This window comes from Stegostoma tigrinum, chromosome 36, assembly GCF_030684315.1.
Source record: "Stegostoma tigrinum isolate sSteTig4 chromosome 36, sSteTig4.hap1, whole genome shotgun sequence".
Taxonomy (NCBI): domain Eukaryota; kingdom Metazoa; phylum Chordata; class Chondrichthyes; order Orectolobiformes; family Stegostomatidae; genus Stegostoma; species Stegostoma tigrinum.
In genome coordinates, this window is record NC_081389.1 from 18,562,752 (window position 1) to 18,588,487 (window position 25,736).

Consider the following 25,736-nt stretch of genomic DNA (forward strand, 5'->3'; position numbering starts at 1 on the left):
CCTGAATGCTTTGACACACGTGCCCTTATTCCTCAACATCTCTACTGCTTCGGGAGGCCTAGGAAATTTCACATGTCCGCAAGGACAAATTTACAATAGACAATAGGTGCTGGAGTAGGCCATTCAGCCCTTCGAGCCAGCACCACCATTCATTATGATCATGGCTGATCATCCACAATCAGTATCCTGTTCCTGCCTTATCCCCATAACCCTTAAATTTTTATAGATGATCCATCCTATCCAAATGCATCACAGCACAGTTTGGCAACTGCTGTGCCCAGGAACAAAAGAAACTGCAGAAAACTATGAACACAGCCCAATCTATCACGCAAACCAGCCTTCCATCGATTGGCTCCATCCATACATCCTGTTGCTTAGTGAAAGCAATCAACATAATCAAAGACCCCTCCCATCCCAGTTATACTCTCTACCTCCTCTTCCATTGGGCAGAAGATAAAAAAAAGTTTGAAAAACTTACAAATAGCTTGAGGAACAACTTCTTCCCTGCCGTTATAAGATTTTTGAATGGACCTTTCAAGTGTTAATTCTGATCTCTCTCTCTCTCTCTCTCCGCACCTTCTCTGCAGCTGTAATGCTGTGTTCTGCACTCCACACTTTGTATGGTACAAGCTGCTCCTTAAGAGCAAATAAGGATGGGCAATAAATGCTGGCCTATCCCAAAATAATAAAAAAAACACAGCCTAAACATTAGAGGCTAGGTTTTCAGGAGTTCAATTAGCAAATACGTCTACGCACAAAGGGCAGTAGAAATTTGGAACTGTCTTCCACAAGTAGCAATTGATGCTAGGCTGCATTAATCTTAAATCTGAGATTAATAATTTTCTGTTCAGTCATGGTAGTAAAGGATATAGAGCAAACATAGATAAATGGAATCTTTCTGTACATCAATTATGATCCCATCCATTGGCGTGCTGAATACTTAGGGAGGCCAAATGTTTACCTTCTGTTCTTATGTTCCCCATGACTGACCTTTCACCTGCTCCCATCACGCTTGTTTCAGATTTTGCAATTTTGTTTAAAAGAAATGCAAACAAAGAAATCTCTTTGGCATTGACACCAAGTTCAGCCTCAAAGCAGCAGGAAAGGCAGGGTTCCTAATATCTTTAGTATATTCCTGATGGTGGACTGACAGCTCGGGTGATTATTGGTGCCTGATTGAAGACTGCTCCGGACCTCCCCTGGGTCTATGAAGTGAAATTGCATTTCTAATTGAAATGTTCACAGGGAAGATTCATGATTACACAAGAGATAGAACCTCAATCAAAAAAACAGCTCCCGCACGCTCAGCTCATGATGAAGCTGAAATAACAGCAATCATATGGCTCACAAATCAAGCTCTGACCTGATTGCCTTGAATCTTAAACGCTGATAAAATCATCAGGCGTCTCTGCTGCTTGTTTGATGCCAGAGACACAACAATCCTCCTTGTCTATCAGTGAACAACCAGTGCATGTAGAACAATGACTGATTTACCCAAACATAACTCCTGCAAGAATAACAAATAATTAGTTCAAAGTTAATGTCTATTATATCAGAGTCCAATGTGCAATCTATATCATGTGAGAATGATTCGCCTAATTGAGTTAACATACATTTTGCTTTACTAATAAATTGTTCACATCCATCCACCACAAACCAGAGAGAGCCTGAAGAACCAAAGACAGACTGACCTACATTTCACTGGAACCTCAGTGGCTCAGGAAGTCCTGAAGCACTTCACAGTCGATGTAGCATTTTGTGAAGGGCAGTCTCTGTTCATTTGAAAGAGCAATCTTACATTGATTTAGTAGATTTTGTAAGCCCAGGCTATTCCCAGGTGTTCTGCGAGCAATGAAGCTCAACTGGAACACAGTCACCATCATTAGAAAGGAAAGTATACTCAGCAAGGCATCATATAACACATGTTCATTAGTTCACCTCTCTTGGTGGTGCTAGTTGAATGATGACACTGGAAGCTCCTTGGTCTTCAGCTTCCTTAGCTCAGAATCACATTGTGATGATAGCATCCATGACAGTGAAGCACTCCCTCAGTACTCCACCAAAGTGCCAGCCTAAATTACATACTCCAAGGAGCATGTTTTTTAAGGAGAGATGCAAAAGATTCAATAAAGGCATGGGGACAGCTTTTTTGACACAGAGAGTGGGTTGTGTGTGGAAGAATTTTCCATAGGAAGTGGCTGTGTGGGTAACATTTAAAAGATTTACAACATTTAAAAGACATTTGGATAAGTACATGAATAAGAAATGCTTGGGGGGATACGGGTCAAGTGCAGGCAAGTGGGACCAGTTTAGTTTGGGATTATGGTCAGCATGGACTGGTTAGATCGAAGGGTCTGTTTCCAGCTGTATGACCCTATGACTATCACTTTATAACTGGGATTTCGACACAACAACATTTTGGATGATTTGTATCAGAGATAATGGGAACTGCAGATGCTGGAGAATCCAAGATAATAAAGTGTGAAGCAGGATGCACACAGCAGGCCAAGCAGCAACTCAGGAGCACAAAAGCTGATGTTTCGGGCCTAGACCCTTCTGATGAAGAAGCTTTTCTGAAGAAGGGTCTAGGCCTGAAACATCAGCTTTTGTGCTCCTAAGATGCTGCTTGGCCTGCTGTGTTCATCCAGCTTCACACTTTATTATTTTGGATGATTTGGTTTGATTTATTATTGTCACACGGACCTAGGAGCAGTGAAAAGGTTTGTTTTGTGTGCAGTACAGGCAGCTCATACCTTACAAAGTGCATTAGGATAATAGAACAGAGTGAGGAATACAATGTTACGGCTGCAGAGAAGATGCACAAAGAGCGAGATCAACATTAAATTTAAAATTTGAGGTCCACTCAGGAGTGTAATAACAGTGACGAGGAAGCTGTTCTTGAATCCATTCGTATGGATTTTATATCTTCTATTTGACAGAAGAGAATATAGCCAGAATGAAGGGATCTTAGATTATGTTGGCTGTTTTCCCAAGGCAGTGGGAACTTTCTGACTCAGGGGCAAGAGAGCTGTTGTTAAAAAGATTATTTAAGCTATTCCTTGTTTTCATTTCATTTGAGCATCATGGACTAACTCAGCATTTAAATCTTATCTCTAAGTTCCCTGGAGGAGACGATGGAGCTGGCTTCTTGACTGTTGCAGTCCTTAAGGTACGGCAGTAAGACTGCTCTCCCAAAGATGACATTCGAGATATTGACCCTGAAACTGAAAACTGGAATGAATTCACATTTGTGACATCGCTCTCTTTTAAAACTAAAATGAAGGAAGAGGATTGTGCAGACCCAGAAATCTATGTAAAAGGGCTAAGCACTGCTCACTATAAAACTAATGCGATGACACAGCACTTTAAACTGTGGTTCAAGAGCAGAATATACATTAATCTGAAGGCATGCTTCTTTTTTTTTTAATTCCTGCAGCAATAACATAAACATGATTTTCAAACTGTGTATCTCCAACAAGGTAAGGTTGATGCCTGGTTAAGTGCATCTCACTGGAGGAATCATGCCCTTCTGCTCAAACTGCATTTTCAATTAGAATCCAGCAGGAGGAGCTCATTCACTGTCCTCACATGAAGCTTGGAACAGCACATTGCTTACACCATGATAAGGAGCACAGGGATTGTTTTCTCCCTGCACGGTTCACCTGTATAAGTCACCACTCGACAAAGTAACTTGTTATGGCATGTTTCAAGAAGATACAAGATAAATGAAAACATAATGATGATAAATATATTTAGCCCTTTCACCTGCTTTCCATTGAGTCTTGATGGAGTCTAGTCAAGTGACAGAGATTGTATGTAAGCACATTAGACTGACTGCTTCCTCTAGACTCTGATCCTCCTCACTCATCCCCATTTGAATTTTGACTCGATAAGTGACTGCAGTTTTTCTCAGTGCAGCTCTCCTGAGACTAATTTGCCCAGAACAAAGGACTGCTGATCTCCATCACAGCACCAGGCAGTTCCTAAAGGATCCCAAATTTGGCCCTCACTTGAAATCTCTTCTATGTTTCGCAGCTGCTATGCAATTAATGATTCCAGGCTGATGCATCCCTCCACAGATGCTGCCAGACTTCCTGAGCTTCGCTACTATTTTCTGTTTGTCTCAGATTTCTAGTAGCCACAGTATTTCGCTTTTATTTGTTTCCATTCAATGCTCGAATGTGTAAGGAATATTGAGCGTAAATGAATCCTTTTTCTAGTTTGTACTTGTGAGATCTGTCATGGGTCAACTTTATCCTCTTGTTCTTTCTAACTTCTTATTTACATTACTACCTCCCTCCATTAATACCCTCTCTCCATTAATACACAGAACAGCCACATGTAATGTCACTCAGAGCAAGACATATAGTTTTGCTGGTGGATGTTTATTTTTGTTGTTATTTATGTTTTGTAGCGGATAGGTGAATTCACCATTCAGAATTCACAGATACAGAGGATTCTCTTCAACCATTGGAGCTTACAATACAGAAGCAGGCCATTTGACACTTTGAGCTTGTATTGGTTTTTGAAAGGATACTTATGCTTAATCCCACATTCATGTTTTTAGTACATAGCCCTCTTAAGGTTCTTAAATCTTAATACCTGTCCAACTCTCCGTTAACATTATTTACGGCATCAACAATCATTGAGCTTTCATTTCAAGCATTTCAGATCCTGCCAAAGTCCCAGATCTTTTGCCAGAGATCACCCACTCAGGCTGCTTTTGGGTGGTTTATTGAAGGGCATTTCCACTGACTGTTCACAAATCTATGTACCTGACACCAACTCCTAAACTGGCATCAACTTTTCAAGGATCAACTCTTAACCTAGTGTCAATTCTTACTTTGGCCTCAACTCCTACAGAAACTTTATAGATTCATGTGTTTAGCAACTCCACCTATCAGGACTATATCCAAGAGTTGGAAGCCTACAGACAACAATTTCAATTTATCTAGTGCCTTCAATAAAGAGCTGCCAAATAAAATTTAACACAGAAACTTCCAAGGTGATATTAACATCAGGTGATGAAACGATTGGGAACGGAATGAGACAATGAAAGTTAAATGACATTTCTCCAGCAATGAACATCTTGTGGTGCAATGGGTAATGTCCATGCCTCGGACCAAAAGCTTAGGGTTCAAATACATCGCCAGGACATGATGTGGAAAACAGGTTGAATTGTAAATCCTTCCAACACACGCCAATGGCAGGCAGGAAGAGCAGGCTACACTTGCATCGAAAGGTAAATTGGAATCTTTACCATTGCTACCCACAGCATCAGACAAATGGGGGGAGGGGGTAAAGCTATACATTGACACAACAGCTTGGATTCCTTGGAGGAAGAGTTGACCAATCTGGGTGCCAACAACTTGGAGTTTAATTGTAGGGTGGCACGATGGCTCAGTGGTTAGCACTGCTGCCTCACAGTGCCCTGGAGCCAGGTTCAATTCCACCCTGGGGCGACTGTCTGTGTGGAGTTTGCACATTCTCCCCATGCCTGCATGGGTTTCCTCCAGGTGCTCCGGTTTGCTCCCACAGTCCAAAGATGTGCAGGCTGGGTGGATCGGGCATGCTATATTGCCCATAGTATTCAGGGATGTGGAGATTAAGTGGGTTACATGGGGATGGGTCAGTGTGAACTTGTTGGGCCGAAGGGCCTGTTTCCAAACTGTAGGGATTCTATGAATCCTCATTCTGGCTGGGGTGGGTTTTGCCCCTTTGTCATGAGGGAGGTTTTGATGCTATGAGTCAGACCTGCCCTCGGGCAGAGGATGAGGAAGCATGAATGCAATGGGCTGATTGACCTCCTCTGTGCTCCAGATGCCTATTACACTGAGGTTCTGTAATGTTCCTCAGGCTGCACGGTATCTGAGATTGTGGCACTCAGGCTGATACAAAACTGCTGGCAATGCTGAACTGGTTCTGCTACACATGGTACAGACAGGGCTCTGTGTTCTTGAGCAAAACAGTAATATTTTGGCTTTTACATTGTGCAGCTGGACAAGAATTTTGTCTTCAGCCTGCATGAAAGAACCTTCGTTTGCTCCATCGAGGGGAGGGGACCATATTTCTTTGTTCTTTCCAAACCACTTCTGCTCCCCCCTCCTCCTCACCACAACAGCCCCCTACCCCATCCTTCCCTGAACTTCAGCCTCATGCAACTCACTGATGACCTCAACAGATTCCTCTAATTTTAAGCAAAACTTTTATCTGCTGCTTGTGGGGAGTGGAGTTCTTGTAATGTCTCTACCTCTGAGCCAGGAGGGCTGTATTCAAGTCTTAACTGCTCCAGAGGGATGTAATAAACATCTCTGAACAGGGTGGTGAGACGATAGGTTCGTGAACGGCACGGTGGCTCAGTGATTAGCACTGCTGCCTCTCAGCACCGGGGACCTGGGTTTGATTCCACCTTCAGACTCTCCTCCATGGCTGCGTAGGTTCCCTCCCATTTCCTCCCACAGTCCGAAGATCTGCAGATTAGGTGGATCGGCCATGCTAAATTGCCATGTAATGCCCCCAAAATGCCCAGTGGATTGGTAATGATAACTGCAGGGTTATATGATGGGAGAGTGGCTCTGGATGGATGCTCTTCAGACGGTCAGTGTAAGCTTAATGGGATGAATGGCCTGCTTCCAAACTGTAATGATTCTGTGATTCCAAGACAGCTGCCTGTCACATTTCAGACTAAAATAAGAGACAATCAGAAGAGTAAACACTTGTATTCCTGCTTCCTTCTCTAACCATGGACTGGTCCACCTGAAACGGCATGAATTTACCAAGCACCTCAGTGTTTATTCTCTAATCAGATCATAAGGTACAGGAGTAGGCCCTTCAGCTCCTTTGAATGTTGTGCCATTGCATAGGAACATGGCTGATAGCAATCTTCCTCATAGCCACTTTCCCGCCCTTTCCTCATAATCCTTGATTCCTCAACTGATCAGGAATCTATCTATTTCTGCTTTCTGAAGAAGGGTCCTGACCTGAAATGTCAAGCTTTCCCGCTCCTCTGATGCTGCTTGGCCTGCAGTGTTCACCCAGCTTCACACCGTGTTATCTCAGATTCTCCAGCATCAGCAGTTCCTACTATCTCAGGAATCTATCTGTCTCAGCTTTAACTATATACCAACTGACCTTTAGTTTGCTCAGTTGCAACAGCTCCCAATGGGAATATTTGGGCAGTCCACTTGAAAGGATATTCCAGATTAAATATACCTGGTAGTTAACAGAACAGTAATGTGGAGGCTTGAACTAATAAATCAAACAATTCAAAATCCCTCCATGGCAACTGGGTAATTGATGCTCTATTAATAAAACTGGAATAAAATGTAAATATCATATATGTTAACTATGAACTATTTAATTGTTATAAAGCATAATGTTCCATCCCAGTCTGACAATATTTGACTCCAGAACCAGATCATTATTATTGATTCTTATTTGCCCTCTGTAGTGTCTCTGACAATTTGGCACCTTTTTTTAGTGACCAAACTTAAAAACAAAATATGCTGCCGACTGCTCAAAGCCTGCCCACGATCTGCAAAGTCGAAGTCAGGAGTACAATGGAGTGCTCTGCACTTTCTTGGGTGATTGCAGCTCCAACAACATTCGAGGTGGTTCACACCGCCCAGGTCAAAGCAGCATGCTTGACTGGCACCACATTTACTGTCGCCTCTGTGTGCAGTGCATACCATGTACAAAATGCACTGCAGTAGCTCGCCAAGACTCCTCAGTCAGTATACTCCAAACCTGTGACCCCTCTACAACAGAGAAAGACAAGGTCTGCAGATAAAAAGAACACTGTCACTTGCAAGCTCCTCTCCGAGCACACTCTGCTGGGTCCTAATGACTGTCACTGGGTCAAAATGCTGGAACTCCATCCCTAACAGCACTGAGGGTATATCACTGCCAGACAGTGCAAGAAGGTGTTCCAAGGGTAACTAGGGATGGGCAACAAATGCTGGCCTAGCCAGCGATGCCCACATCCTGTCCATCAACTGCATACGCATAAAAACGAAGATCATGTCAAAAACCGAGAATGCACACAAACATTACCATGGAAGGCAGTTAACTTTTAAGAAAGGAACAACACAGACAAAAAAAAAGGCTCTTGTCCCCGGTGGATCTCTTAAATTGAATCCTGAGATGATAATCTAATCAAGCAGCTGAAAGGACAGCATCAATCACAATCAGAAAAGCTTTCTGGGTTCACCAATATCATGGGAACTCTGAGATTGGATTAGGACATTAAATTCATTTAAAGCTATCTTATTGAGTAATATTATTGGCAAGCTTTTTTGTTTTCAGTGACTTTTTCAGCATCCAGGTAGTCTATCAGTTTGCTCTGTCTGTCACAGATGAATGTGGTGCCTAGTGATACCGTCTCTACTCAATTATGTGACAAGGAGCTGAGGAGGTGTACTCCTTTTGTGTACTGCCTGAGTGTCAAGGCTCTGCTGTGTGTTACAGGCCATGGGAGAACAGAATTGTTCCTGAGCTCAATGCCATCTGTGACAGGTCTACAAACTGTTCATCTCACACCCATCCCTTTAAGTTACCCTAGTCCTACTGTCCTCTCTTTCTTTTAGAATATTGCACTCCATTCTACATGAAAGATGTGAAACTTGAAAGGGTTCAGAAAAGATTCACAAAGATGTTGCCAGGGTTGGAGGGTTTGAGCTACAGTGAGAGGCTGAATAGGCTGGGGCTATTTTCCCTGGAGCATCGGAGGCTGAGGGATGACCTTGTAGTTTATCAAGCCATGAGGTGCATGGATAGGATGAATAGTCAAGGTCTTTTCCCCAGGGTAGGGGAGGCCAAAACTGGAGTGCGTAAGGTGAGTGCGGTAAGTTTCAAAAGGGGCTTAAGGTGTAACTTTTTCACACTGAGGGTGGTGCATGTATGGAATGAGCTGCCAGAGGAAGTGGTGGAGGCTGGTACAATTACAACATTTAAAAGGCACCTGGATGGGTACATGGATAGGAAGGGTTTAGAGGGATATGGGCCAAATGCTGGCAAATGGATGAGTTAGACAGAAGGTCTGTTTCCATGCTGTGCATTTCTATGACTCTGTGACTCTGGGCTCCAACTCCATCAGTCCTTTCTCCCACCCCACCTTCTGTCTTCAGCATATATGCACTGCCTTTCCCTAGCTGCTACCAGTTACAAAGAAGGGTCACTGGAATTGAAATGCTCGATCTCCACAGATGCTGCCAGAACTGCTGAGTTTCTCCAGCAACTTCTGTTTTACTTCTGTTCATCTCAGTGTTATGTTTGGCATCCTGTCCTTGCAAAACTTTACCTTGTCTGCTTGCATTTGGTGAAATTTGACTCCGGACCGAGGTCAGAGAGAAAATCTCAGGCCCTTGTGTTACTCCTGGGCGGGGCCCTTGACCTCAGGGATTCAGACATCCCTTCACCACTAACCCCCACCCTGTCACCTGACACCTCCCCTCACCCCCCCCCACCCCCAATCCACCTGCTACATCACATGATGGTCTCAGACAATATTGAGAATCCTCACGAAAATGTGTTGAGAAATGTTATACTCTCTTCCACCCTCTTCTGTCAGGGAGAAGAAATAAATGTTTGAAAGCATGCACCAACAGATTCAAGAACAGATTCTTCCCCGCTGTTATCAGACTTTTGAACAGACCTCTCATATATTAGAGTTGATCTATCCCTGCACCTTCCCTGTAGCTGTTCTAATACTCTAATGTATTTATGTAAGGCGAGATTTGCCTGGATAGCATGCAAAACAATACTTTTCACTGTATCTCAGTACATGCGACAAATCAAATTGAATAAAAAGCTTAGACAATCCAGCCGACCACATCAAAGCAGCCAGCCTTAGAAATCATTTCTTAAAAAAAATAGCCATCAACTTGTCAAAAACTGTTCTCGCAGCACCTCCCCCTGCCCCAGCAACACCTTCAGAGGCACAAACGGCAATTGTATCTACTGATGAGAACATAAGCTTCAGATTTTTTTCATCAGATCAGTACAAGGTATTGTCACTCATCAGAGTCACTGCCACATCTGATAGAGACAGACACCGTGGAGATACAGAGTTTGTAGCTTATCATTCAACTCGTGAAGGCAATGAGGCCTAGAATCGTCCTCATGTCCAAATCCTCCAGGCTGAGAGAAAATTCGCCACTCTTTCACCTCTAGTTGCTCGGAACGTAAAGGATCTTACCAGCTCAGACATCCCAAAGGTTTTCTTTTATAAAGTATAATCTCTCTTGCGATCTACAAAACGCATCAGTCAATCCATGCCAAGCAAGCTCCCACATGTTGCCATGAGAGAACGTCCAAACAAACAGAAATCGCCGAAATTTGCCATGCGGAAGATTAAAATGAGGGGCTGACATGTAAAAAGCAGCACACACTACAATCCCTTGGTGTTACACAGAGTTTAGGCTGAATGACATACTCAATATCATTGAAGTCACAGAATTCCTATAGTGCATTCCTACCCTGCATTCCCGATGGCTAATCTACCTAGCCTGCACATCCCTGCACACTATTGGGCAATTTAGCATAGCCAATCCACCTAACCTGCACATCTTTGGATTGTGGGAAGAAACTGGAGCACCCGGAGGAAATCTATTTAGACACCTAACCAGAGGGTCTGACAATGATCAAGGCATGCAGGTCATGACTTATTACATAAAGTGGATGAAGCAACAATCTGCAGTGATGGCAAACTCATAACCCAGAGGCCCAGATTAATGCAATGGGGTTGCGTGTCCAAAACTCAAACCCTGGCAGCTGTCAGAATTAAATTTAATTCATACATCTAGAATATAAAGACAATCTCAACATAAAAATTATAGTTGGTTGCATTAAAAACCCGTCCAGTTCACTGTAAGAACATAAAAACCAGGAGCAGGAGTAGGCCATCTGGCCCATCGAGCCTACTCTCCCATTCATTAAGATCATGGCTGATCTTATCGTGGATTCAGCATCACTTACTCTCCAGCTCATCATAACCCTTAATTATTTTACTGTTCAAAAATCTTTACTGTTCACTAACGCTGTTTATAAAAGGAAATCTGCCATCCTTTTACCTGGCCTAACCTACATAGGATGGTTGGATCTGAAATGGCTGAGCCAAGATATACAGCTCAAAGGTAGTTAAGGAATGGGCAACAAAGCCCTGACACCCACATCTCGCAAGAGAATAAAAGCAAGCAGCTCTGTGTTCCAAGGCAGAAGTCTGGGCTTGTGCAAAACTGAGATATCAAAGTGTGGGGCTGGATGAACACAGCAGGCCAAGCAGCATCTTAGGAGCACAAAAGCTGATGTTTCGGGCCTAGACAATTCATCAGAGATCTTTTGTGCTCCTAAGATGCTGCTTGGCCTGCTGTGTTTATCCAGCTTCACATTTTGCTATCTCGGATTCTCCAGCATCTGCAGTTCCCATCATCTCTTGTGCAAAACTGGGCTGTTTTCAAGCTCTTCAATGCAACCAACAGCAGGAAAGAGGTACACATAGTAGAAAACACCTAGTAGAAGACTCCCACCACTCCATTCGCTCCACCCAAGAATTCCTGAACACCAAAGACACCAAGATAGAAGAGGATGAAATAATGGTCTCCTTTGACGTAACAGCCCTGTTCACATCCATCAACATCAACCTGGCCAAAGAAACACTGACTACACTAATAGAAGAACAGAAGACACATACACCAGACACCACCAACCTCATCAGCAAGGACAACATCATCAAGCTAGTGGACCTATGCCTCACCACCCACTTCACTTTCAATAACAAAACCTACAGACAAACCAACGGTACACCCATGGGATCTCCGATATCAGGGTTCTTAGCAGAGGCAGTAATGCAGAGACTCGAACAAACAGTTCTGCCAATCATCCAAACCAAACTTTGGATCCGCTACGTGGATGACACCTTTGTCATCACTAAACAAAACAAATTAGAGGAGACCTTCAAGACCATCGATAATACCCTTTACTGGCATAACATTCACAAAAGAGGAGGAAAACAACAGCAAACTGCCATTCCTAGATGTCACAGTAGAGCGAACAGTCAATGGGGAACTTCAAACCAGCGGCTACAGGAAAACAGCACATACGGACCAAATACTGAACTACGGGAGCAACCATCCCAACACCCACAAACGAAGCTACATTAGAACGTTATTCCAACGAGCCACCACACACTGCAGCACAGAGGATCTACGCAGAGCAGAGGAAAATCACCTATACAGCGTATTCAAAAAGAATGGGTATCCTATGAACACAGTCCGCAGATTCCTCAGCAACAAACCCAAACAAACAGACAAAACGGGCTCAGAAACCATAACCACTCTCCCCTACATCAAAGACATTTCCGAAATGACTGCCAGACTACTCGGACATCTTGGCATCATGGTAGCCCACAAACCCACCAACACACTAAAACAGCAGCTAATGAACTTAAAAGACCCTATGCAGACAACAAATAAAACGAACGTCATCTACAAAATACCTTGCAAGAACTGTGACAAACACTACATTGGACAAACTGGCAGAAAGCTAGCCACCAGGATACATGAACATCAACTAGCCACAAAACGACATGACCCACTATCACTCGTATCCTTACGTACAGATGAGGAAGGACACCACTTTGATTGGGACAACACATCCATCCTAGGACAAGCCAAACAGAGACACGCACGAGAATTCCTAGAAGCATGGCATTCCAACCGGAACTCCATCAACGAACACATTGATCTGGAGCCAATCTACCATTCCCTGAGAAAAAGAACAGGAAATGACATCACCAATGCAGGAAATGACATCACCAACCCAAGGAAACCTAACTAGATAAATAGAAAGCGGGACATAACACCAGTGCTTCATCGGAGGCTCACTGATGATGTTGCCTAGAATGGTGATGAAATGTTTGAAAACTAACCTTCCAGCTCAGCGAGCAAACTCACATCCAGAGGTACACATCTTTGACACAATCCTCAAGAGCTAGAGCTGACAGGAGGAGGGAGTTGCTTCTGGAGCACAGATTAATAGAATTCTTTCTGGGTGTAAGACATCTTTAATTTCACACCCAGGATGAGAGAAGGCAGTAGGTCATCTTCTATAACGTTCCTGCAGGGAGCAGACTGTTCTGGTATCAATTTATTGAAAAACTTGTCCATTCTCTCTTTCTTTGCGCTCACTTTTAATGCAAGGCACACTCAAGCTTAACTTTAATGTGGGTTACGCTGCTTTGGCTGCCACTTTGATGGGGACAAAGATGCAAAGCTCAGCTCTCTCCATGCATGGTGTGACTTATAGAATCTTAATACGTTCATGGTTCTACCTGTTCACCTTCCAGATGTGAGCTCCCAGCAGTTAGTGAAGGAATAATGCATTGGATAGCCAGTCTAAAATAGGACAGGAAAGCAGAAAGATGCCAAAGTTATACGAGTTATATTGGCATCAACAACAATATTAAGAACTGGCATTGAAGAATATGTCGCTAAATGCAAATCCTCCCCCTATCTCTGGTATGTAGTCATTGTACCACCAACAACAACACCGTCTGATGGAGCACCCATTGATGCTGTAAACCATTGCAAACTACATCAGACAGATCTTGACACTGAGCCACACAGACAGACATTCGGACAGGTGGCTCGGTCAAAGAGCTGGATTTTAAAGATCACCTTAACCAAAGCGAGGAAGAGTTACAGACGGAGGTTTTCAGGGAGAGACTTTCAAAGCTTAGGGCCCAGGCAGCTGATGGTATATCTACCAATGGTAGAACAATCAGGCATGCACAAGAGGCTAGAACTGGAGCAACACCAAAGTTCCTGACGAAGATTTACAGAACAGGAGGACAGTGCAGAGATAGGAAGGCGTGAGGCCGTGGAAGAATCAGAACATGTAGGACAGAAATGTGAAGGTGAGGAATTGCCAGAACAGAAGCCAAGGTCAATGAATGCAAAGGCCTGTGGCTAGTTAGGTCACAGCCAGCAGAGTTTCTGGATGGACTGAAGGGTGCAGATTGCGCAGGATGCACTATCAGCTGAGAGAGAGCTGGAATGGTTATAATGAGATGTCACAAGGCTCTCAGTAGCAGATGAGCTAAGGCAGAGATGACAGGAATGTTTCAGGACAGAGAAGAAATAGGGTGAAAATCTTGAGATCCAGTGGGGCTAGGGCTAAGGTTTCACAGTGAGGCAGTGGCTGGAAATTGGATGGAACCAGTGACTAGACCTGTATAATGGTCCATTAAAGATAGTGTACCATAAAATCACAAACACCCTATAGTGTAGAAAGCGGTCATTTGACCCATCAAGTCTACACTAACCCTCTGCATAGCATCACTCCCAAGCCTAGACCCCACCCTACAGCTAATCCTCCTTCCATGCACATCCCTGAACACTATGCGGCAATTTAGCATGGCCAATCCACCTAGCCTGCACATCTTTGGACTGTCAGAGGAAACAAGAGCACCCAGGGGAAACCCACGCAGACACGGGGAGAACATGCAAACTCCACACAGACAGTCGCCCGAGACTAGAATCGAGCCTGGGTCCCTGGCGCTGTGAGGCAGCAGTGCTAACCTCTGCATAAATGCATGTTGTTGCTTTGGGTGTCACACTTCCAAAGAAAGTTAATTGGTATTGAGACAAAAGCATCTTCTAACACACATTTGCCACAGTTAGTGCTTCTTAAATAAGCTGATAGTCTTGACTGGCCATCGAAGCAATCCTTTGCATGTACAGCTGTTAAAGCAATGCATAAGCTCACAACAGACTTCACTTTTCAAGGCTAGCAATTAAATTACATTTACAGTGAAATTAATTAATTAAAGTAATTAAGCCAATTCTCTGAGACAGGAAAGAGATGAATTTTATAGCTCATTTACATCAGCAATGGGAAGCCCAGATGGAATCAGTGTTTTTGCCTGGAGGTGTTGATCTGGACCACCTCCTTCAGGGCCTTACATCAGAGAGTGACCCTCAGGTATCAGCATCAGGTACTAGTCTATTTAAGCATTTCAGCCTCCTTTTACAGCGCAGGGTAGGAATAGCCCAGTTCAGTCTGCTGTAACCTGAGGTTCTGATCTAGCATTTCAGTGGGTCCTCAATACTTTTGCCAATCTGGCCTCAAGTGAAGGGGTGAATTTGAAGACAAGGATGAAAATATTAAAAGCGAGATGCTGCTTGACCTATTGTCAATGTAGAGCAGCATGCACAGGGACAATACTGCACGTTAAGACACAGGCGGCTCTGGAAACTGTACGTTAAATAGTTGAAGGTTGAAGTCAAGTTGAACTCAGAGGCCAGGCTCATCCGAGCTCCAAAATCATCACAGACGAAAAGAAATTGCTTCAAAACAACAGCTTTAATGTCCATTGTTAAACCTCCAGGACGCTGAACTCTGCAGTCACGGACTTCACAAAATCATAACACCATGCAAACCTACAACTACTTCCATCTCGAAGGACAAGGGCAGCAGACATACAGGAACACCACCCCCTTCAAGCTCTTCTCCGAGCCACTCACCATCCTGATTTGGAAATATATCGCCGTTCCTTCACTCTCGCTGGGTCAAACTCCTAGAATTCTGCAGTTTACAAAGGCAGCTCACTGCCACCTTCTCAAGGGCAACTAAGGATGGGCAATAAATGCTGGCCCAGACTGCAACACCCTCATTCCACAAATGAATAAATCAAAAAGCACAGAATTGTTATGTTACAAAGGGAGGCCATTCAACCCATCACATCTGAGCCAGACCATGACTGTGATAACTGCAAAGGGCTAGATTAATATATTAAACAAGGAAATGTTGTTTGTGCTATCCATGTGTTGAGAGATTACTAAAAGGACCAAGAAAGTAGCCCTTGCTGATGGATTGCCACTTAACCCAGGGAGAAATGGGGAGTCTATCTAAAGCTTGACTGCTGATAAATGCCAGTGCACTTGCCTCTGTTTCATGACGTCGAATTTCCTGGCTTTCAGCATGGTCATCAGTTGGAGGTTCCCTGCAGACAAGACAGAATGTGTCAAGCCTAAAACAACTTGCATTTGTGGGTCACTTTCAACATAGAACGACATGCCAAGTCCCATTCACAAAGGGAAACAGAAACAAGCCTTAGCCTTAGTGTCTGAATGCTCAGTCAGAGAAATACAACAAGAATCTGAGTTTAGACAGAGTCTTTCTAGCAAGGTGTTGCACAAGCAGTGTTACCAAACAAAAACTGAGGATTAAAAGATATTAAAATAGGAGAGCAAGGTCATGGTCAAAAGGTGGATTTTATAGAGACTCTTGAAGGAGGTTATTTGGAAAGACAAGGATGTTTGGGCAAGAAATTTCAGAGATTAGGATAGAGACAGGTTATGGTATGAACACCAGTTGCTAATAAAAGAGGAATAGTTTGGAAAATTCCTCTCTGGGCCTGCTCAGATGGCAGAAGCTAGTCCAGGAGATCATATCTGTGAAGTGGCTTTTTAATTCTGCTGACTTATTGTGAATTTAATAAAATTCCAAGAGACTGCCTTCTGATAATACTGATGTGGGCACACTGTCTATAAACACTGTCCATGTGCTCCCAGACTGGGAGGCAGACAAAAACATCTCCCCACATATATTATATATCTGAAACACAGATTCATACAGATTCTGGCTACAATTATTGTGATTTACTGACCAGCCTTTCCTCCTTCGGCTGTCTGCTCTATGACTCCAAAACATCTCACCTCTCACTGAAAATCAAAATGAAAAGGAACATTGATCAGCCTGCTCCACCATGAAGCCAGGGTTAAAGAGAGATCTTATTTTACATCTAGTTTGGAATAGGGAAGGAAGTCTCATGTCCAAAACTCAGGCAATGTCTGAAATTAGAGGCAAATTATTGCCCTTATTGGTGTGATGCACAAATACCCTTAAGGACTTAACCTGGCGTCTAGCATGAGACAGGATGTAATGTACAATCTTATGGCCCTGTCGACACAATAGAGCAGCACTACTACAGGGCAGGCGTGTCTACATAGCCTCCAGGTTACTCTTACCTGTATGTAGCCTCAACTTCACATCAAGAGCCGACATTATGATGTTACTCATCCCTGGTCTATGGCTAGCATGCTTGTAATGAACAGAAGAATGAATCTATGAAGGGATTTCCAATGAAAAGTGTTTATTTCTTTATCCATTCACGGGATAAAGGTATTGCTACCTAGGCAGCAGTTACTGTCCAGGCAGCACTTGAGAGTCAACCACATTGGTGGCAGTCTGGAGTCACATGTAGGCCAGACCAGGTAAGAATGGTAGTTTCACATTAGTGAACCAGGTGGGTTTTTCCAAAAATTGACAATGGATTCATGGTCATTATTAGACTCTTAATTCCAGAATTTTTTTTTAAATTGAGTTCAAATTCCACCATCTGTTGTGGCAGGATTCAAACCCCAGTTCCCAGAATATTATCTGGATCTCTGGATTAACTGCCCAGTGATTATATCACGAGGCCATCAGCTCCTCCTGTTTGCCACAAGGTTCCCCCCATCACTTTATAAGGAGTAGATCAGGTGGAGAATAGGATGTTCGAAAGATATTGTGGGAAATGCAAGGACTGGGTTTTACAGCTCAGGACCAAGTGGATTCCATGAATCTTATGGTTTTCTGCTTGCCTGGAGCAGCTCCTGTCTGGGAACACTGCTGGGCCATGGATCTCTGTGTACCAATCACATTTGGTTACACGTGTGAAAATCTGACCAGCAAATTAGTGTTCAGTCAATACAGTGGCCCAGTAATATAAGGGACACATGCCTCTCATCTCTATGCTCCATTGACATGAGCATTGGAGAGGGAAAAGAGAACATAGACAAACTGTAAAGCAACCTTTCCAATATGAGCAAAAAAACATAGAAAGTGCTGGAGAAACCCAGCAGGTCCAGCAGCATCTATGGAGAGAGAAACCGGGTTGACATTTCATATCCAATATGATTCTTCTTCAGAATTTTTACATTAAAACTTGTACATCTTGCTGACAGGTCATAGAGGTTGACAGCATATAAGCAGGACCTTTGGCCAACTTGTCCATGCCGTCCAGTTTTCACAATTATACTAGCCCCACTTCCCTCCATTTGATCCATAATTCCTTCATATATATCCAATCCATGTACCTGTCCAAATGTTTCTTAAATGACTAAATTGTACTCACTTCCACTAATATGTGTGGCAGCTCATTCCAGACACTCACCACCCTGTGTGTGAAAAAAATTGCCCCTCTTGGCCCTTTTGTATCTTTCCCCTCTCACCTTAAACCTATAGCCTCTAGTTTTAGAGTCCCTTACCCTGGTGAAAAGTTGGAGAGTCTATGTTAACTGCGAGGCTCCAACAGAAAAGAAAACATTTACCAGAATCTTCAAAACTCAACCAGAAAACAAAGAACAATAAATCTGAGTTACACATTCTACATGTAACAATGAGCAAGTAGCCCAGACCTGTAGGTTAGACACAGTTACCAGTTATGGACTCAGAGGTAGAACTTGTGTCTCTGAGTCAGAAGGTATAGATCTCAGTCCAAAGATCAGTACCTCATCCAGACTGACACACAACAGAGGCCTGCATTATTTGCAGTACTGAGGACGTCATCTTGTCGAGTTGAACACAGCCTCGCCAGTCTTTGAGGTTGTTTTTTTAAGTTGTTTACAGGATGTGGGAAGCGCTGACTAGGCCAGCATCCATTGCCCATCCCTAGTTACCCAGAAGGCAGTGAAGAGTCAGCTGCATTACAATGGGTCTGGAGTCACATGTAGGCTGGACCAGGTAAGGATGGCAGTTTCCTTCCGTAAAGGACATTAGTGAACCAGATTTTCTGACAATTGATGATGGCTTTGTGATTATCATTAGACTCTTAATTTCAGATTTTGGTTAAAATCAAATCCCAGGGGCTAGATGTAAATGAGGATCCTTTGGCAGAACTGAAGAGAAGCAGTGTCATTCTGCTTCAATGTTCTCTCAAACTCATCACTAAAATGGCACTTTATCTGATAGTATAATGCTGTTTGTGTGAGCTTGCTACACACAAATTGGCTGCTGTGTTTTTTCACTACAATAGGGGCTGCACTTTACAAATATTTCTGCAACCAGTTGTTGCAATATACTGTAAGAAGCCGACATACTTTTTCCTGCATCAGGAGGGACTGTGTAACATGTTGATCAACTCTCCTGCGAGCACCTCAGTGAGCAAGTTAATGGTCAGCCAAAGGGTGTGACCCATATAGACCAAAAAGCTGCTATCAAGAAACCTCACCTTTTCTTCGAGGGGACTGCAGTCTGTTGGGCCTGGAGAGGATTGGGAAGTCGGACCAGCTGCTGCTGTTCCTTCTCTTGTTTCTCCATCAGGTGAGGACTGCGGAAAAGGTAGTTATACTCCGGAAGAATTTGAGCCAGTGCATCATAGGATGGAAGGTTAACTCTGTCCTGCTGAAGCTGGGAAAGAACATTGAATACAGTGAGGCAAAGAAAAGCATTAACTTGAGAACAAAAACATAATACCTGGAATGCTGAGAGCAACGTTGGGCGCATTATCTAAGGAAGACACAATGGCATTATAGGAAGTCCAGAGAAGGTTCACTCAGTTGATCCTGGATTTGCAGCATAGTTTTATGAGATAAGGTTGAGTAGGTTGGACTTAACTCATTGGAGTTTGGGAAATCTTGGTGAAACATGTAAGGTTCTTAGGGGACTTGACAGGACAGATGCGGAAAGCTGTGTAAGACGTGAAGCTAACACCAGAGAAAATAATCACAGAGACGAGGAATTTCTTCTCTCAGCGTTGTGAACCTATGGGCACCTTTGCTGCAGAGGTGTGTGGAGGCTGTGTTAGTAAGTATTTTCAAGGCTGAGATGGACAGATTTTTAATAAGTAAGAGAATTGAGGATAATGGGGGAAAAAAGGCAGAAAAATGGAATTGAGGATGATCAGATTGAATGGCAGAGAAGAATTGATGGGTTGAACGGTCTACTTCTGCTCCTATATCATACAATCTTATTTATATGGAACATTTAACATAATAAAACATCCCCGGAGTGTTATAAAATGATCATGGGATTCTTACAGTGTGGAAACAGGCGATTCGGCCCAACAAATCTACATTGACACTCTGAAGGGCATCTGACCCAAACCCATTCCCCTACCCCTGATTTCCCATACCTAACCTTAACATCCCTGGGCACAACGGGCAATTTAGCATGACTAATCCACCCAAACCTGCACATCTTTGGACTGTGGAAGGAAACCTATGCAGACATGGGGAGAATCTGCAAACTCCACACAGTCGCCCGAGGCTGGAATCAAACCCAGGTCCCTGGCGCTGTGAGGCTGCAGTGCTAACCACTGAGCCGCAGTGCCGTTCCAATGTATAACCCGTGTGGTGATTGTAACATTGTCAGCCAGCTGGACCTCATAGAATATGAGTATCCTCATTGGGGCTGTGAATCTAGTCCAATCAGGGATCCCTAGATGAGAGAGAGAGACAGAGAGTTGCAGGGACAATATTCCAGAGCTTAGGGTCCAGGCAACTGAAGGCACAGTTACCAATGGTGAAATGATTGCAATGCAGAGTGCTCAAGAGACAAAAGTAATAGGAACACAGATATCTTGGAAGATTGTGGGATTGGAACAGATTGCCAAATTAGGGTGAGCGAGGGGTTAGGAAACAAGGATGAAACTTTTAAAATCAAGCTTGAATGGGAGCCAATGTGGACCAACTGGACAAGGACAATAGGTTGGGTGCGAGTTAAAATATCAGCAACAAAATTTTGGACAACAAGGATTGGCTAAAATAGCATTGGTTAAATACACTTCATCTTTATCAGTTAGACACTTCAGTGAGTGGGCCTTCTGTGGGATTCAGGACTCTGGGATTGGAGATCCCAACCATCCCCTAACAGTTGCCATGGCCACCACTGGACGAGAGCCAGGAATGCGAGGAGAAGGCGATAAAAGGGATCTTCAAGAACCTCAATTGGTTTCAAGGTTAGAAGGTTGAATCTTCCTGCCTGGATTCCAGGCAGTGGCAGGAATTGTGTCAGGCTCCCCATCTGGGATCCTCGAGGCCAACTCCCCCCCAACCTTTAAATTCATTTCAATGGGGAAGCCTTACAAGATCATAGAATCCCTACAATGTGGAAAGAAGCCATTCAGCCCATCAAGTCTGCACCAATCCTCTGACTAGCACCATACATACTGTCACCCAAGACTCGAATATAACCTGTGAGGCAGCAGTATTAACCATTGAGCCACCATGCCATTATGTCCCACCCAATGAATCTGCTTCTACACTTTCTAGCTCAACATTCCGAACATATACAACTTGTTGTGTAATGAAATTCCTCCTCACCACATTCTAGTCCTTTAGCCAATTCTTTATAACTCATGTTTGTTTGATGTTAATGTGTGAACATGTAAAGCAGATATTTTCTTTCAAGCTGACAATCTCTAATTTCCAGGCTCCTAATACTTTGGAGACCAATGTTGCCTTCACTTTGTGAATTTGTTCATAAGCAAAGATAAAAGACAGCACTATGAGCTTAATATTCCCCAGTAACCCAGGCACAGTTTCTATGCAGTAAAACAACAAAGTCATATTATGTTAATCTTGAAACAAGAAATTGTGATAAGACAAATGTCATAGGAAGGACATTGTACAATCAATTGAGCAGAATCTCCTGTGTTTTTGAATAATGCTTTTTTATATTTAATCTGTAACTTTTTTTACGGATACAAACTTCTTGTTAAGCCACAAAATCTTACAGCACCAAAAGAGGCCATTTGGCCCATTGAGTCCTTACCAACACTTTAAGCCCCACTCCGCTGCTGTTTCTCCATAACCAAGCAGTATGTTTCCTCTCATGTGTATATCCAAGTTTCTTTTGAAAGTTATTATTCAACAGGCTTCCACGGAATATACAGTAATATGAGAAGGTGGTGCACAATTAGTATTAATTGTTAATATTTCTCTCTCAATCAACAAAATTAAAACCAAGTGTCCAGTCATCCCCTCATCGCTGTTTATGAGAACTTGCACAAATGGATAGAGAAGGCATCACAACACTGACTAAACATCAAAGACTCAAAGAACACGGAAACAGACCCTTTAGTCCAACTGGTCCATGTCAACCAGATTTCCTAAATTAATCTAGTCCCATTTGCCAACATTTGGCCCATATCTCTCCAAACCCTTCCTGTTCACATAGCCACCCAACATGCTTAGAAAATGCTGTAATTGTACCAGCCTCCACCACTTCCTTTGGCAGCTCAATCCATACATGCACCACCTTCTGCATGAAAAAGTTGCCCCTTAGGTCCCTTTTATATCTTTCCCCTCTCACCTTAAACCTATGTACTATAGCAGGGAGACCAGAATTGGATGCGGTATTCCAAAAGTGGCCTAACCAGTGTCCTATGCAGCTGTAACATGACCTCCCAACTCCTATACTCAATGCACTGGCTAACAAATGCAAGTGTACCAAAACTGCAAATGTACGGCCCTGTGGACTTCACCAGCTTCAAAACCCTGCCTTCCCCAACCACATCCCAACACCAGCCCAGCTCGTCCCCGCCTCCCCAACCATTCCTCCCACCTCAAGCCCCACCCCCATCTCCTACCCACTAACCTCATCCCGCCCTCCCCCCACCCCCCTGACCTGTCCGTCCTCCCTGAACCGACCTACCCCCCTCCCTAACTCCCCACCGACATTCACCTTCACTGGCTCCAATCCCGCCTCTTCGACCTGCCTGTCTCCTCTCACCCTGTCTTATCCTTTATCCATCTTCTACCCGCCTCCCCCTGTCTCCCTATTTATTTCAGAATCCCCCTCCCCTCCCCCACTTCTGAAGAAGGGTCCTGACCCAAAACATCAAACTTTCCTGCTGCTCTGATGCTGCTTGGCCCGCTGTGTTCATCCAGCTCTACACCATGTTATCTCAAATGTACTACCCTGTCTACTTGTGACCTCACCTTCAACAAACTATGGACCTGCACCCCAAGGTCTCTTTGGTTGGTAAACAGAACTTTACCGTTAAGCGTACAAGTCCTGCTCTGATTTGCCTTTCCAAAATGCAGCATCTAAGGCTGCAAAACGCTTTGGGGTGTTTTGAAGTCCTAAAAATTAAGAGCGAATCAATGAGTCATGCACAATTCTTTTCTTAAAGAAGTAATTTGGCAGATATTCTGTTCTCATAAGTTGCAATGAGGGAAATGTCATTATTTGTAATTAAATGTTAAATATATTAAAGAAAACATACTCAAGGACTCCTGAGCATGTAATAACCCAAAGATTCTTCCCCATTGATGCTGCTCTACTAGCATTTAATATTAGAGCAGAAATGATGTTGTCCCCTGCTCTGATTTTAGTAAAAATAACAGCCCATGGTTAGACGTTGGCCAACCCCACAATGATCAAAAACAAAGTTGCTGGAAAAGCTCAGAAGGTCTGGCAACATCTGTGAAGTAAAAAAACAGAGTTAACGTTTCAGATTTGGTGACCCTTCCTCAGAACTAGCATGATCAAAGTGGCAAAGGGACATACAAGCCTGGCCAGGCTTTGGTTCACTCGTTGTGTGCTCTCGTTGTGAGTGACGGCAAGCACATGGGCAAAGGTGGGGGTCAAATCCAGGTCACATAGCCTCAACGCTGCCTCGTTCGTCTTTGTGAAGCCTTTGCATCAATTCAGTCCAGATCTCACCAAATAATTGATTAAGGATATTTATACCTGTACTTGCTTTCTGGAAAAGCCCAAAAACCATCCAGTACTTCTTAAAAGGTGATCAGAGATAACGGGAACTGCAGATGCTGGAGAATCCGAGATAATAAAGTGTGGAGCTGGATGAACACAGCAGGCTGAGCAGCATCTTAGGAGCACAAAAGCTGACGTTTCGGGCCTAGATCTTCCTAACCCTAACCCTAACCCTCTCTGATGAAGGGTTTAGGCCCAAAACATCAGCTTCTGTGCTCCCAAGATGCTGCTCGGCCTGCTGTGTTCATCCAGCTCCACACTTTGATATCCCAGTAATTCTTGTAAGTTTTTTTTCATTTTGTATATAAATTTTTTTCGACTCTTCATGATCGAGCTTCCAGCTCTACCTGCTGCTTTCTCCCATCCCCCTTTTACATTTTTTTCTCATTTCTATAAATGTATTCAGTTATCTTCCTGAGCTGACAATGGACCTGTATTCTAGAGTAACTCTTTTGATCCCAACCAGAAACCCAGAATGTAAAATCAGGTTGCTTTAAAAATTGCTCATTTAATTATGTACAATTATTTATAAGTAAATATTTTACACAAAATTACATATAAGTTAAGATTTTTATAAAGTTTCAGCTTTATAAAGGGGAACAGCACAGTGGCTCAATAGTTAACACTGCTGCCTCACAGCGCCAGGGGCCCGGGTTCAATTCCACCCTCTGGCGACTGTGTGGAGTTTGCACATTCTCCCCGTGTCTCCATGGGTTTCCTCCCATAGTCCAAAGATGTGCGGGCTCAGTGGATAGGCCATGCTAAATTTCCCATAGTGTTCAGGAATGTGTAGATTAGGTGGTTTATACGGGGCTGGGTTTGGGTGGAATTCTCTGAGGGTCGATGTGGACTTGTTGGGCCAAAGGGCCTGTTTCCACGCTGTAAGGATTCTATGATGATGATGATGATTTTAAGAGATTAGAAGATGATTCCTATTCATTTGGTTAGGGACCAATCTAGAATATTCTCTTGTAGAAGTCTGGAGCTTGAGCTATGATAGTCTATAATTTGCCACAATCCCAGAGGATCATAGGGCTGCTCCCTCATTAGGGAGAGAGAGAGAGAACTGGTGGTAGTTTAAGCTGACAGTCACTATGCCTCAGATGAGGAGTGAGGTTAAGAAGGAGGGACCTTCACAGTAACCTCAGTCAATGTGCGAATTCAACATGTGCTGTTGGCATCAGTCTGCATCATAAGCCAGCCAAGTGAGCTAACCGACTCACCAAGTACAGTAACTACAAAGAGTAAAACAGATTTTACAGCATAGAAGCTGGCCATTCGGCCCAGGTAGTCGGCTGTTGCAGCGTGTAGCTTTGCCTGCCCAGAGATCTGGTGTCATAGTGCCACACTCTAATGCCTTCTACCATCTCCACATGTCTATTGTAGCTCATCTGCAATCACTATATGACATTTGTCAGCCAATGAAGCTTACCTCGATCCCTCTTTCTGCAACCGTCTACATTGCTGCCTACAGGGCATCTATGCAGCCTTTCCATCCTGACCAACTGCATTAAGCTGGTGTCAATGCTCCACTTGAGCCCTGTTCCCTCCCTACTTTATCCAATTCCGGTTTCCCAGGATGGAATGATATACGATGAGAGACTGGATTGCTTAGGGCTATATTCACTGGAATTTAAAAGAATGAGGTGGCAATTTTATAGAAACTGAACCAACTGCGCAAAGGTCAGAGTTCCATCACAAAACCACTCTTTATTTATACATACACAGTATGTGGACCCTGCTCAGCTAGCTCCATGCCAGTCCTTAGAGTAAGGAGACTTCCTGAGACTCCTGTTTACATCTGTCAGCCAAGGCTCCCTGATTAGCCCAAGTTAACAACGACCATCCAGGATCTCATAGCCAATGAGATCCACCAGACTAATCAGGACAGAAACCTGTAAAATTCTAACTGGATTACACAGGGAAGTGCAAGAAGGATGGTCCCAATGACCATGGGTGTCCCTAACAGGGGCCAT

The 25,736-nt window shown here is 43.6% G+C and overlaps 1 protein-coding gene across 1 annotated transcript in view; it reads right to left on the minus strand.

The window, feature by feature from the left end:
• ccdc33 (coiled-coil domain containing 33) overlaps positions 1 to 25,736 on the minus strand; it is a 282,618-nt gene that overhangs the window by 37,292 nt on the left and 219,590 nt on the right. Inside the window, exons 15-16 of the mRNA XM_048520540.2 lie at positions 19,271 to 19,449; positions 15,943 to 16,000 (exon numbers count right to left, since the gene is read on the minus strand). Of these exons, the coding sequence (XP_048376497.2) occupies positions 15,943 to 16,000; positions 19,271 to 19,449 (237 nt within the window). The remainder of the gene's footprint in view (positions 1 to 15,942; positions 16,001 to 19,270; positions 19,450 to 25,736) is intronic.